This window comes from Lagopus leucura, unplaced genomic scaffold (assembly GCF_019238085.1).
Source record: "Lagopus leucura isolate 7727_CA_CO unplaced genomic scaffold, USGS_WTPT01 Super-Scaffold_100043, whole genome shotgun sequence".
NCBI classification, from domain to species: Eukaryota; Metazoa; Chordata; class Aves; order Galliformes; family Phasianidae; genus Lagopus; species Lagopus leucura.
Genome location: NW_024962290.1, coordinates 3,740,107 through 3,753,276, shown reverse-complemented (window position 1 = coordinate 3,753,276; position 13,170 = coordinate 3,740,107). Strand labels below are relative to the sequence as shown.

At 47.3% G+C, this 13,170-nt stretch overlaps 1 protein-coding gene across 1 annotated transcript; it reads right to left on the bottom strand.

Annotated features, from left to right (window-relative positions):
• Positions 1–121: 121 nt before the first annotated feature.
• Positions 122–12,149, bottom strand: STK38 (serine/threonine kinase 38). The gene is made up of 14 exons (XM_042884093.1): positions 12,052–12,149; positions 10,963–11,095; positions 9,122–9,173; positions 8,861–8,983; positions 8,514–8,597; positions 7,400–7,523; positions 7,103–7,257; positions 6,037–6,139; positions 5,375–5,436; positions 4,775–4,892; positions 4,466–4,589; positions 3,699–3,794; positions 3,376–3,470; positions 122–3,176 (listed from the first exon to the last, which is right to left on the bottom strand). Exons 2-14 carry the CDS (start codon positions 11,091–11,093, stop codon positions 3,046–3,048), a joined length of 1,398 nt encoding a protein of 465 aa, XP_042740027.1. The 5' UTR covers positions 11,094–11,095; positions 12,052–12,149; the 3' UTR covers positions 122–3,045.
• Positions 12,150–13,170: the final 1,021 nt, after the last annotated feature.

The window sequence follows — 13,170 nt, the reverse complement described above, 5'->3', positions numbered from 1 at the left end:
AAAATAGGTAGGGGATTTTGCTGCTATAATAGTTGAACTAGATGAGGTCCTTTCCACCCCAAACTATGCTATAGGTAACGTGGAGCCCAGCTGACATTTAATGGATTGACTGACAACTGTGTGTTTACTAAGAGGATTTTATTTACATACCCAATGCAAAGACCAATCCATACAAAGTTGGCTCCCCTGCCCTCACACGATACATCTGCCAAATTTTACAGTGCAATTTAGTAACAGCTTTTAAATATTTACAGAAAACACTTGTTCAAATTACAGCTTAAGGCAGAGCCAGGGCACAGTGATAAGAAACACTTGGTGCAGGTTTATGCTAGGCATGATAGAAAGACAAAGTGGCAGCAAATTCAGGTTCAGACTCATTGGAAATTCAGATTGGGATCTTTCCTAGAAGTCCAGCTGGGTAACAAAATGCAATCAATAAAAACAGCCCTGCTAGCAGCTTGAAAAGAGAGCTGAGATCCACATGAGCTCAATCCACAAACCAGCAGCTCATACAGAGGTTTGGCTGACAGGGAGGGGAGGGAACAATCACACACCAATCTTCAAGTACAGCTCCTGGAAGCAACAGGGGCTTGGTTAGCACCTGCAGCAGGAAGCAGGTGCAAGTGTGATCCAAAACCTACCAGTGGAAAGGGATGCCCAAGGTTTTCAGAGGACTGCATGCAGCCCTGTGGCTCCTACTGAAAGGCACTGAAATGAGGTACCCAACTGTTCCTTGCGCCTTATGAAAGCTTTAACTCAAAACTGAGGTGTCAGACTTTAAAACACACGCACTAAAATGCACAATATGTATTATTACAGAGATTCTCACAGCAAGTTGTCACAACTTAGAAGCTGTACCACTCTTATCTTTGGTATTTGTAAAGAAAGTGTCCGGTCCCTTTAATAGAGGGCTAATAATGCCACTGCTGCCCCCAAATCCTTCATCCTCATCCGCTGCAGCTTCAAAGGATTTTGCTTTCTGAAGTCTTAAGGCAGTAACTAAGCTGTTGGGAATTTCTAAGCATTCATTCCTCTCACTTTCCTTGTGGTTCATAAGGCAACATTTCCCAATGGTTCAAAATAAACTGCAGGATGAGGACAGGACAGTTGGACAAGTAGCTGTCAGCCCTCTACTGAAAATAAAGATAGGATGTCATGTTACTGACACAAAGCTGGATCCTGTAATCATTACTTCAGTTAGCCCTTATTCATGAGTAATTCCTCCTGGCTGCAGTGCTCCTGGTGCTTCTGTTAAGGCCATCCTTGCATTTCAGCTTTTCTAGGATCCAACTGGTATCTAAGCTGCTCATGGCAAATAGTTCAACTCCAGGGACACGTCCTAAAAGCACAGGGGTGGCCATGGAGAGGATGCAGCGAGGCACCACCCAGCCTTAACTACATACAGGCAACTTTCAGTCCCCCACTCAGGCCCTCGCAATGGCACTCAATTCAAAAGACATCTGGCTGAGAAGTCCTTAAAAGCACCTATTAAAAAATTCACAACAAACCCTATTTTCTTCTATTTCCTAATCTAGAAAGTTAGAACTAACAGAACGTTCCCATTACTTTGAAACGCTGCTCTCTTTGTTTCCAAATAGCTCTTCTGGCCCTGCCATGCCATTACTGTTCAGCACCAGCAAAGGTTTAACAGCCTTAAGACAGTTCTAACTGATCCATGCTTTTAGAGACCTCATTCCAATGTTGAAAACATCTAATTGCAAATTGCAAGAGTGGCAGCAAGCAATCCTGAAGGGTGATGCCACCTGCCACTGGAAGTGCAGCTGACTACAAAACAGGGGCAAAGTGGAGCTCGTGATTATAAAAAGAAATTACCAAAAGCTCAGCTGAGGCAGAATCCTCCCTCCCAAAATGCAGACGTGTTCCCAGAGATGTTCAGGCATGGAAAGGCACTTTGGGGCTCTCCCAGAGAGCGGCCTGATCAGAACTTGTATAAACGACACAAGGCAAAAACGTAGAGTAGGCTGTGGGTCCGACCACCCCAAACTGAGCACGTGAGGCACTGTGTCCTATGGAGACCGCAGGGACTGCTGCTGCTGCTCCCATCCCAGAGCAAGAAAGCCCCAGAAGATGGTTGTTACAGCTGGTGAAGGATGGCCGTGTCAAAATGGCCAACAGATGGCAGCAGCAGGAAGCAGACAGACACACCGAAATCGGTTCTTCCTCCATCCGCCTGCAGGAATGCAGCCCCAGCTGTAGCCTCCATTATCTGCACCGCTTGTAGGTGTGCTGTCACACAGGAACTGAGAATGGCTGGTGGGAGAAGCGGCCCGTTTCTCTTAGCACTGTCTGGGGAAACAAAACCAAAAGTGTGCAATTGTTTTTAATGGCTTTGAGGGGTCACTGCTTCAGTACCAAAAGTAAAGTGCGCTGCAACTTGAGGCCACTGCTACGGAGCTGAGAAATGCTGCTGAAGAGGCTTCCAAGTAGCATCATAAAATAAAAGAAAACCCATCACTACAAACTAAAGTTAAGGCAATACAAGTTGTCTCCTCCTAGATAGTTTTACCACACGTTTGTCTGCCTCAAGCTTTAATTATTGCTTCGTCTCCTCTGTACTGAAGTCCTTTGCCACCAGGAAAACACTGCTGGTAGAGCTGGCAGATGGAGTGCATCTCTTAATGCAGGGCTGGCGAAGGGCCTACATGAACATCACACGCTGCAGTGTCACATGGAGGCTCGCTCTGATCTCCCAAAGGTTTGCACAGACTGCTGAAGAACTTAGAAAGAAAACTGTATCTCTTGCTCCCAAAGCAGCAGAACGTGCTTGCAGCAGTGATGGCAGCTTGTGGAAGTTTGCAATGGTGCAAAAAAAGAACAAATCCTTAGTAACAGCCAGAGTGTGTAACAAAACAGCATCCTGAAGTCTTCTCCAAGAGGTAATAGCCCTCAAGTTTTCTTCAAAAAATACAAAATAAAAAACTTTTTTTTTTTTTTTTCCTTAAAAAAAAAAGTTCATTTATGGGTAAAAACCCAGGGTACAAAATGAATTCCACGGCTCAGAAGCTGTCCCAGGTAAAAGGTTCATCACTTTCCTGCTTTCATATAGGATGGGATTGCTCCTCGGGCTGTCAGGCCCTCAAAACGCTTATAGGTGTAATTGATGAAAACCCAGTCCTTGTTCTTGTAGTCTGTCTCTGGGTGGTTGCTTGTTGCCACTGATGAGACAAAAGAAAAACAAATTATCATTTGGAAACTGCAGTATTTCCCCCTCCCCAGCACACACACCAAACACTGCAGGTAAGATAGGATGCTGCTGAAGAAAGAGATGCAGATCAAGCAGTCGATTCCATTCTTACCTGTGTGTTTTTTAAACACGTGGAACAAATCTCTCACATGCACAAAGCAAGCATTTACCTGTTGGCTTAAGGATATCAGATTCTGGAAATTCATCAAAGTTTGAGGTATCATCAATGCTTTTAATTTCTATTGGGATTGCTGCAGGTCTCTCCCTGCCAAGAAGAACAGATTGAGCGTTAAGGATTCAAAGGCAGAAGAAAGCAGGATTCAGACGCTTCCCATTTCTTAACACAATCAAGGACCAAAGGCACTTAGACCTTAGCAAGCTTCAGACACAGCCCAGAATACTCTCACCCACACCTAGGCATGAGAAATGCCAGCCAAGCTGCATACTGATGCTCAGCAGGACTGGCAGTGAGTTCTTCTGTAAAGCATCTTACCTTATGTGCTCCCAATCGACCCCTTCAAAGAATGGATTACTCTTTATTTCCACCACACCAGATGCTCCAATTCTGTGCTCCCATTCACAGCAAAATCTGGGATGAAAGGAAGAATGAAAATGAAGGCAAAATGAAAGCATCCCATCCAGAAATGGAACAGCTTTCCAAACTGACAGCACCACAATTTCCCCACGTATAAAATGGAGAGAGCTAAAGACTCCCATTTCAAAGACAACACATGAAGTTACGCTCAGCAACATCACATCAAATGCTGCAGTTCAGATGTGATACTCTTCCATAACAGAAGTGGAGAGCAATAAAACATACAGAGCCTGAAAGCTAAACATGGATATTTTTGTCCTTAAAATGGATAAGTGATTGAAAATATCAGGTGTTCACATACAAATGAAGGAGTCAGCAGGCCTTGGGATGCTGCATGCTCCAGCACATCCATGCCATGAACCTTGCTATGTTCCCTAGCTAGTTCTGGCCAAGAGATAAAGTCACTTCCAAACAAAATAGGAAGCAGAAACATTCCCACTGCCATGGGAACACAGCTTTTGAAGCACAGTGCAGTCAGTGCTCCACTGAGAGCTCTGAAAGAAATGCATCTGATGAGGGAGTTCAGCATTTGATACAAGGGCATAACAAACTGTGCAGCAGTCATGAGGGCTTTTTCCCCATGTGAAGCTGGCTATGGAAGCTTTATAGTAAGCTTACATGACAAAGTTAGTGCTGTATGAACAGGCAAACTGTGTAACAGGCACCTTAAAATAAGGTCCTTGGCTTTGTCAGATATTGGGACTTCTGGAGGAAACGTGAGGGTCTCTTTCCAATTCATTACTTTCTTGTAAGTTTCTTGAGGAGTCTCAGAACAGAAAGGAGGATAACCTGAGGGGGGGAAAGGAAGAAAACATCTTGTGTAAAGCAAAAATAACTCCTTTAGTTATCAAATTTACACTGCACCAGAATGCAGCTTAGAAGCCATGCAAGCAGGAGATGCTTTGAGAGCCTGACCCCCAGCACGCAGACACAGCTGATGTCCTGCACCACTCCTGGCTGTGCTCAGTTCTTACCAATCAGCATCTCATACATGATGACCCCCAGCGACCACCAGTCACAGAGCTTGTTGTAGCCCGTCTGCATGAAAACTTCAGGAGCAATGTAATCTGGAGTCCCCACAGTAGAAAAAGCCTGAAATGGATGCCATGAATTACACATCCTTAGATAGAACTTGCTGATATGCAACTTGAGCAACAGCAGTGATTTCAAGGGAGACACCAGACTGACTAACTGAGCCTTCACAAAGTTGGTTAAAGGCTTTCTGTCAAGATATGCAAAGAAAAAAATTCAATCATTTACATGAAGGAGTCTTAAAATACCATTGGGGAAACTGGGGAGGTCCTTCTGTCCACACATCATCATTAACCCTTTGTTTGCCTGTCAATGGTTTCAGCCAGCAGGCAGCAGCCAGCAGGGCAGTGCTATCTCAGGCACAACTGCCTGGCAGCTGGGTGAAGGACAAACAGGAATCATCCCTTTTTGAAAGAAACACCACAAATCTCATCTCACACGTTGTTCACACGTGGATGAATGCCTGCCATGTGCAAGGGTGTGCTATCTGAGAGCAGCAGCTCCAAAGAGAACAGCTCCAATCAGGTAAGCATTGCACTCACCAACTGCCGTCTGTTTCTCTTCCACGTCTCTGCTTTCCGTTTGGAATTCATGTTCTGGAAGGCTGAAGGGAATTGGGATGTTTCAATCCTACTGATCACCCAACAGGCAGTTTTTACTCCAAAACCGTGACGCTAAAAGTCTCCTTTCCAACACCACAGGGTTGCATTTAACTGTGCCCTAAGGTTCCAACCATCCCCACCTGCTCACCTCCGTCCCCTGTGGCCAAAGTTTATCACCAATTTATTGGTGGGTGCACACTGAATTCAGCTCACACAGGATAAAGCCCCATGGGCCACGAAGCCATCAGCCTGCCTCAGCAAGTGATTAAATGCTCAAGGAGACTGCGTGCACATTTATTAATCTGAGATAACACCTAGCATCTACAGGTTACACTGAGCTCTCATTTGTTTTACTGCACATGCTAAGAAAGGCTACAGCAGTGCCTACCTGAAATATGAACTCCTGGAAATGAAGATGTCTATTAAAGTAACTGACACTGTTTTTATGAAGTAGTTCTGCAGAAATTCAAAACCACACTTTGAGATGCAATGTTGGTTATTAGACCCAAGCAGCAGCTCTCTAAGTTGATGCTGAAATGTGCCATTGGGCACCAAGAGCCAGTCAGATACCACAGACACCACTCTGAAGCCAGATCACTTACTGAAGTCACTGGGAAGGGAATGGTTCAGGTTCCTATAGAACTCTGTTCTATGGGCTTTCTTCAGTCCAGTGCACAGACCGAAATCTGACAGTTTCACGTGGCCCTAGAAACAAAAACACCCAACAGTGTGAGAATTATCACAGCAAGTGAAGCTGTACACTTCTTACAGTGCCTTTACTTTGGTAAGGAGCAGATGTGCTCTTTGTACACTCCTTGTTTTAACCTGACTGGATGATACACAGCACTGAGCTGTTCATGTTTTCATCACCACTATCCAGACAAAGCCCTTTTTCCAGCAGCAATTGAGCTCCTGCAAGCCCTCTGCTTCAGAGTGAGAGCAAACATCCCCAGAGGGAGCTGCAGCCCCTGCACCGCTGGATCAGGAAGACACCTTGGATCCCCCCAGCACTCACCACCACCTCCACGCTCACTGGGTGCCATTATTTTTTCCTTCTGCAACTAAAACCCAAATCCTTTTCAAAGCCCCGAGTTTATCTGTGTCTGGATGTGGACGCAGCACTAATTCCAGCAGCATGCTATTAGCTGCCTGGTGGCAAAGTGTAATTTACTGTTGGCACACTAACAAACTAGCTAAATCTTAAGGCAACTTGCAGCAGGCAACAGGGTGGCAAGACAAGCAAGCTTTCTGCAGAGTGCCTGCAGTAACCACTGAGAAGCAAACTGATAACAGGACAAGCCTTCAGAAAGACATCCTGATTCTGAGGGAGATAATATCTCCAATTTCAGTCTCACTAACAGAGCAGTTAGATGCTTCACATTTGATATGATCATCTGCCCAATAGCTGGCAAGGGTGAGCATAACAGAAGCGAGACAGAAAGGAAACATCTTTGACCAAGAGTGAAGAACTGAAACTGTATTTCAAATTGCAGCTGAAATAACCAAGAATAGCTGAACAACAGTCACAAGGCAGCTCCTAAGTGAGGTATGGATAAAACAGAGGATGGATTTATTGGCTTTTCCTCCCCCCAGCAACATGGTGAAGGCCAGGCTATGAAGCAAGCAGTACTCCTACCACCAAGCCCCTGGCAAGCTGTCAGTGCATACCTTGCTGTCCAGAAGAAGGTTGTCTGGTTTGATATCTCGATGGATAAAGCCCAGCTGATGAATAGAATCAATGGCAAGCACAGTCTCAGCTATATAGAACTGTGTCTCTTCTTCTGTTAGCGTGTCTTTTTTCATCAAGAGTGTCATCATATCACCTAGAAGCAACACCCCACCCCCACAAAACAGCAAAGGTGAAAAGAACGAATCCACAACCCCCAGTCCCTGATCACAGTCATAACTGTGAGATTAGAAACCCTCAGAGGGAAGGAAAGCAGCCTTTTGACTTCATGCAGTTACCTCCAGGCAGGAACTCCATGATAAGGTAGAGGTTCAGCTTATCCTGAAAGCTGTAGAACATCTTCACGACCCACAAGCTGTCTGCTTCCACAAGGATGTCCCGCTCAGCACGGATGTGGCCAACCTGTATGCAACCATGTATGCATTTCATTCACTACAAGCCCCTGTTTATTAATGCTTTAATGCCACAGGAAATTCAAGTATGACACTGATGCTGCTGTATTCCTGCATGTTCTTCTCCAGTCTGGGAATCCTATTGAGCACCAACTCCACATTGGCCTTCAGCAGGAAGATGTGTGAGACCCTTTTAGATTCAGAGAAGATCCCACTGGAAAGCTTTCAAGGACTGCTGCCTTTGGACTTTTCTACCTGAATTACTGCCAAGCACTAACACACACACAGGAGGGCAAGACAGCACTAACCCCAATATTAAGCAAGGATACAAGCAAGAGAAATGTAAACCAACCCATACAGAAAGGGACACTACATTTTAATTTTCAAGCCTGAAGGGATTCGGGTTGCCTTCAAGTCAGAAGTGCAACGTGCAATGAAGGATACTGCTAAAAACAATCATCTTAGAACTACTTCAATAACAGAGCACTCCAAAACATATTGCCATGGGAAAATTCAGAAGGGGAAACACATGGTTGATTATATAAGCAACTGAGTCGTATATACAGAAGTATCTCCACGTTTATGAAGATCTCTCACAACTGGGCACCTTGAGAACCAGCTCTTTTCTAAGCAGGCTGCGTGTCCTTCAGGCCTTTGCTTCAGCTCCTTCCAACAGCCTGGAAGCAGAGCGCCCTTCAGCAGCGCTGCGCCAAGCAAGCACAGTGCTGCTGGGTTTGGTACAAGTCTGTTCAGACACGGAATCCAGTTCCTGGTTTTATGACCACACAGCACCTCCCAGATTCATCGCAGTGCTGAACAAGAAACGACTGCCTGACAGCATTCCCATTTCCTCCATGCAAAATAGGGAAGAAAAAGCCACGTCGCTGCTTTTAGCCAGTAACCCTAAGATGCCCATCGCTGCCCTCCACACACGTCACAATTACCTCCCAAAGTCACCCAAGGCACAGATGTGGCACTGCTCATTAAGGCAGCTATTCACCTGCTCTTTCTCCAGCATATCAGCTTTACGCAGGATTTTCATGGCATAAACGTGGCCCGTGTCTTTCTTCTGGACAAGACGCACCTAGAAAGCACACAGAGCTTGACTCAGACACAGCACTGTCACCACACCTCTCCACAGATCTGGGTCTCAGCTCCCATTTCATTCAGTTGCACCAGACTCCCCAAACCCAAATCATTACACAGCGCGTGGCAACAGCAAGGCAGTTCTGTTAATTCCAAGAGATTAAGTCATTTTAACAGCCTCCAACTTGTGTAAACTACATAAGCCTTCTGCAAACAGCAGTGGCACGTGAAGAAGCTTGTAGCCATCCTTCCTGGACCCACCTCTCCAAATGCTCCTCTGCCTATGACTTTTAAAGACTCGAAGTCCTCCAGGCCGAGCCTTGTTCTCTTCAGGCGAAGGAACTCAGTCTCTTTCTGTGCATGTGCCGACCTCCTGATCCTTTTCTGGAGTTCAGGGAGAAGAAAACACAGCTTTGCAGTTGTGACAGTCACAGCAATTCCATGGAAGGATGCTAGATTGCCATTTGTACAAAATTCACTGCTATCACTTCACCGTTAAAATGATTTTCCCATATTAATTACCTCCTCATCTTTCAAGCCTTCTTCTTCCATCATTTGTTCTAGCTTCTTTTGTCTGAAGGAAAAACAGATGTCAGAAGAAAGAAGTTGAATTCTTGAATGTTTTCTCTTAATCACACGCACATACCTAACACAGCTCTGGTCTCTGCCTGCTGTGGAAGGAGTAACAAACGTGTGTGATCCAGAACAGAATCAGATACAGAAGTAATTCTGAGGAACCTACTACTGCTGCTTTACCCTTCTACAGCAATTTACATCTCTGCTTCTGACAATCCAAACCTGCCTGAGTTTCACGTGTCTGATTCAGGTGCACATTTTCACTGTATGGAACACAGACCGAGGAGATCTGAGGTCAGTCCCTGCTCCTATCTGGACAAGTGCTCTGAGACCACATAAACACTTAAGCACCAAAGTCTCACTTCTTCCAGGGATGCATCTGTGGATCTGTGCCACAGCTTCCCTGCATCTCAGATGCACCAATGCCAAACATCACTCTCTATTTCCTGATACTGCAAATATTTGAGAAAAGGAAACTTGCCAGAATGTATCTTCCCACCTAAGGAAAATCAGATAGCAACTGGGAGCAGAGAAGGGAACGAGATTTCAGAGAGGAGAAGGAGCTCAGGGAACACATGCTGCGATTATTGGGAGCTCCTTCCCAATACTGAGCGCATTTACAGCTGGCTGAACTGGGGTTGGGAGTTTTGGGGTTTTCTTTGGTTCGGTTTCTCCTGTCCTGTGCAAATTCCCTTCAGTACAACACCACAGATGTGCTGAATTCCCTGACTTCATGCAGGTCATTCCTGATGAGATCCCTTTCTGATCCCTGCGCCACTGCGCAGCTGCTGTGATGCCATAACATTTTGGGCTATCACTCCCACCATCAGGCACATTTCAGCTGCTTCACCCTCACTGCAGTGCCAGACTTCTCATCTCACCCTCAAATAAAGAAGGCTCAGCACAACCGAGCTATGCTGAAATGCCCCTGAGCACCTCAGCAGATCCCAGCCGTGCTTCAGCTCCAACCTGCGCATCCACACATCAGTTGTGGGAAGAAAAGCAAAAGTTAAACAGAAAAAAAGCCTCATTATGGTTTTGGGAGCAGACAACAGCACTCATAATAGAAAGCCAGGAATTTAATCAGTGATATTTTCTGTTTGGATTAGACGTCAATCTCTCCTTAATGTGAAGCTTAGAAGAAAACGCATACAGAAGACAATATCTCTAAATTGCTTCCACGTTTCTGCAGTTACTGTCATCACCAAGCAGCCCTCTTGGATTGAGCTCAGATTTTGGCAGTGAGTCTGCAGGCAAATAAACACTGAACCTCTTAGAAAATTCTGATTATAGGCTGCATGGCAAGCTGGGAGCACTGCAGACATCCCTGCGCTACAACTCGAGGGTACCCAGCAAATTAGAGGCTTCTAGCCAAAGGAAAACAAAATTAACACTTGTCAGTGCAATGACTTGGTATATTATGGCCAACCAGCTTAAGGGGGTGCAACAGTTAACTCAGTTAACTCACACACACAAAGGCAGCACTGGGTGACAGCAGTGACAGGTGATGGTGGTGCAGTCTCAGCACTGTGCCACAGCCTCACAGCCCTCTCAGCAAAGGAACAACAGAAAGACGTGGGCTTTCTACCTCCAAACCACCCTGGAGCCAACCCAAGCACATCTTCTACTCAGTCCCATAACCTGACCTGATGGACACAGGGTCTGTGTCCCTGTGCACTGCAGGGAGTGGGACCAGCTGACTGCTGCAGGTCCCTTCCAACTCAATAATTTCTATGATATGCTATGATTTCAAGCTCGCTCGCAGCCCCACCACTGCGTGCCGTTACCTCATCTCTCGCTCTTCATGCTGTGCTATGAGGTTGCTGTAGAAGTTCTCCAGCGTCACCTTCGTCATCGTCACTCGCTCCTTGGTGTGGTTGCTCATAGAGGAGCACGGCGTGGGGCCGGTCATGGCCATGGCTGTGAGGACAGGAGGAACAGGTGACAGGAGCAGCACACAACCCTCAAAGCAGAAAGGTGCTCAGGAGGGAGATGCTGAATCACAGGGACCGGAGAGGACGTGAATGAGACACAAACAGCACAGCTGCCTGAGCTCAGATTGAGCAGGGAAGAAGTCTTACAAAATAAAGGTAAAGTCAAGCTTCCTGTTTTGCACATGTTTGACCTGAGAATAAGAGAGAAGGAAACTTAAGAAACACGGTGCCCCAGAAACCACAATTTCAGGCAGCACTGAAAGCAGGCATTGTTCCCAATGGGTTCTCAGCGTTCCTCTGCTAACCGAGGAGCTCCTGTGCCCTCGTTGTGATCTCATCTAACTCCCAAAAGCCAACCAAGGAGGGAGAGGGGCAACGCTGCTTTAAAGAACTCTCCATTTACATTGGAATCCCCACAGATCCAGCGGGTTGAACACCCACAGCACTTTGCTTCACACAGAATCACAGCACCACCAAGGTTAGAAAAGACCTTCAAGATCATCCAGTCCAGCCATCCCCCATCCCCAGTAGTACTCCCTAACCCACGTCCTTCAACGCAACAACAGCCGCAGCCGGGACTCTTTTTAGGCAACACCTCGGCGCACACCGGGCTGCATCGCTCTGCTCACCGAAACGCAGCAAAACGCGGAGATTTGAGGCAAAAAAATCAGCCTTTGGGGAGCGTTGCGAGCGCTGCTCCCATTGACGGCACGGCGCTCCATTTGGGAGCCCGAGCACCGCTTGGTTTCCCTTCCCATGGAGCGGAGCGGGAGCAATTCAGGAGCCGCAGGTGGGAGGGGGGAAGGGTAAAAATAAAGGAGAAGAAAGGAGAAGTGCCGCCAGGTGCTCCCGCAGCGCGGAGCGGACAAAGGGCCCCACCCGCCCCGCTGCCGCCCCCAACCCCGCACACAGGCACGATAAACGGCGGACGGCGGCTCTTACCAGAGTCCCCCCTCGGGAAGGGGGCAGTGAGGAGCGGACCGCAGCGCTGCGATCGCGGCACAGGGACCCGGCGGCCAGGGGACGGGACGTCAGCGAAGCCGAGCGGAGCGCGCCCCCTCGAGAGCCGGCGGACCCCCCAACGCCGCACCCACCGCCCCCCACACGGGCCGAGCGCCCTAAGTACCGCCGTGGCACTGCGCATGCGCCACCACCACCCCCGGCCTCGCCCCCGTGGTCTGAGGGGCGGGGTTATCTCTGCTCCCGCCCTGCTTGAGGCGGCGCATGCGCGCTGTCGCCTGGCCGTTGGGCGGGTGTGAGGCGCGTGTCCTGAGGGTGGTGCGGGGCGGTGCGGTGCGTTGTTTGTTGGTTTTTGTCTTCCTAACGATAAAATGCACGAATTCTGTTCGAAATTAACCTTGCTCTCTTCTGGGCTCAGCTCTGTGCGTTAGAGCTGTAAGCGTGAGGTGTCTGCAGTGCAGCTGCGGGGAGCTCCATCCTCCTCCTCACCTCTCCAAAATGGCGCTCCGTGGTCTCACAGCGCTGTGTGCTACAAGGAGGGCTGTTTTTTCCTCATCTGCACGGGCATGTGTTGGACTAGCTGGGATGGCCTCTTTTAGTGGGTGATTCCATGTTCATCCCGAACGCACGGAGATTGGCAAATGGTAATTTCACTTACATTTGTACAGAGGAACACAAGCGGTTCAGGGGGTGGGACGGTTTTTATTACAACACTGAGTTACTGGGCTTTGAATCTAGCACTGCAGAGCGCTCTTTGCACACGCAGTTGAAATCTGTCGGCAGCAGAGGAATGTCAAGATTTAAAATGCCAGGCATGGGGACCCATGTGGTGGAAATGCGGATATATTCGTATCACGACTGATATTTCATTTCTGAAAGACTGATTTTGCAGTTAAATCTGATGTTGCTTTGCTTAGAGCTGATCAGCTTGAAGGTGAATAACGAAACTGAATCGTGAGCGATCTGCTTCTATTTGTGGAAACACAACTGGCCTCATTAAGTTGGTTTTCTGCTCAGAAAACGCAATGCATTGTGTGGGCTCACAGGAACACAGAAAAGGTAGAAATTCTTGTAATAAAAGGCTCAACTATGGAGTCTGGA

Bases quoted from the DNA above. Each gene is read 5' to 3' on its own strand.
- STK38 (XM_042884093.1), bottom strand. From the start codon at position 11,093: ATGGCCATGACCGGCCCCACGCCGTGCTCCTCTATGAGCAACCACACC. The intron at 3,471-3,698 runs GTAAGATGCTTT...TCTTCTTGGCAG, and splicing joins GTCGATTGGGAGCACATAAG to GGAGAGACCTGCAGCAATCC. The intron at 3,177-3,375 runs GTAAATGCTTGC...TTGTCTCATCAG, and splicing joins TGATATCCTTAAGCCAACAG to TGGCAACAAGCAACCACCCA.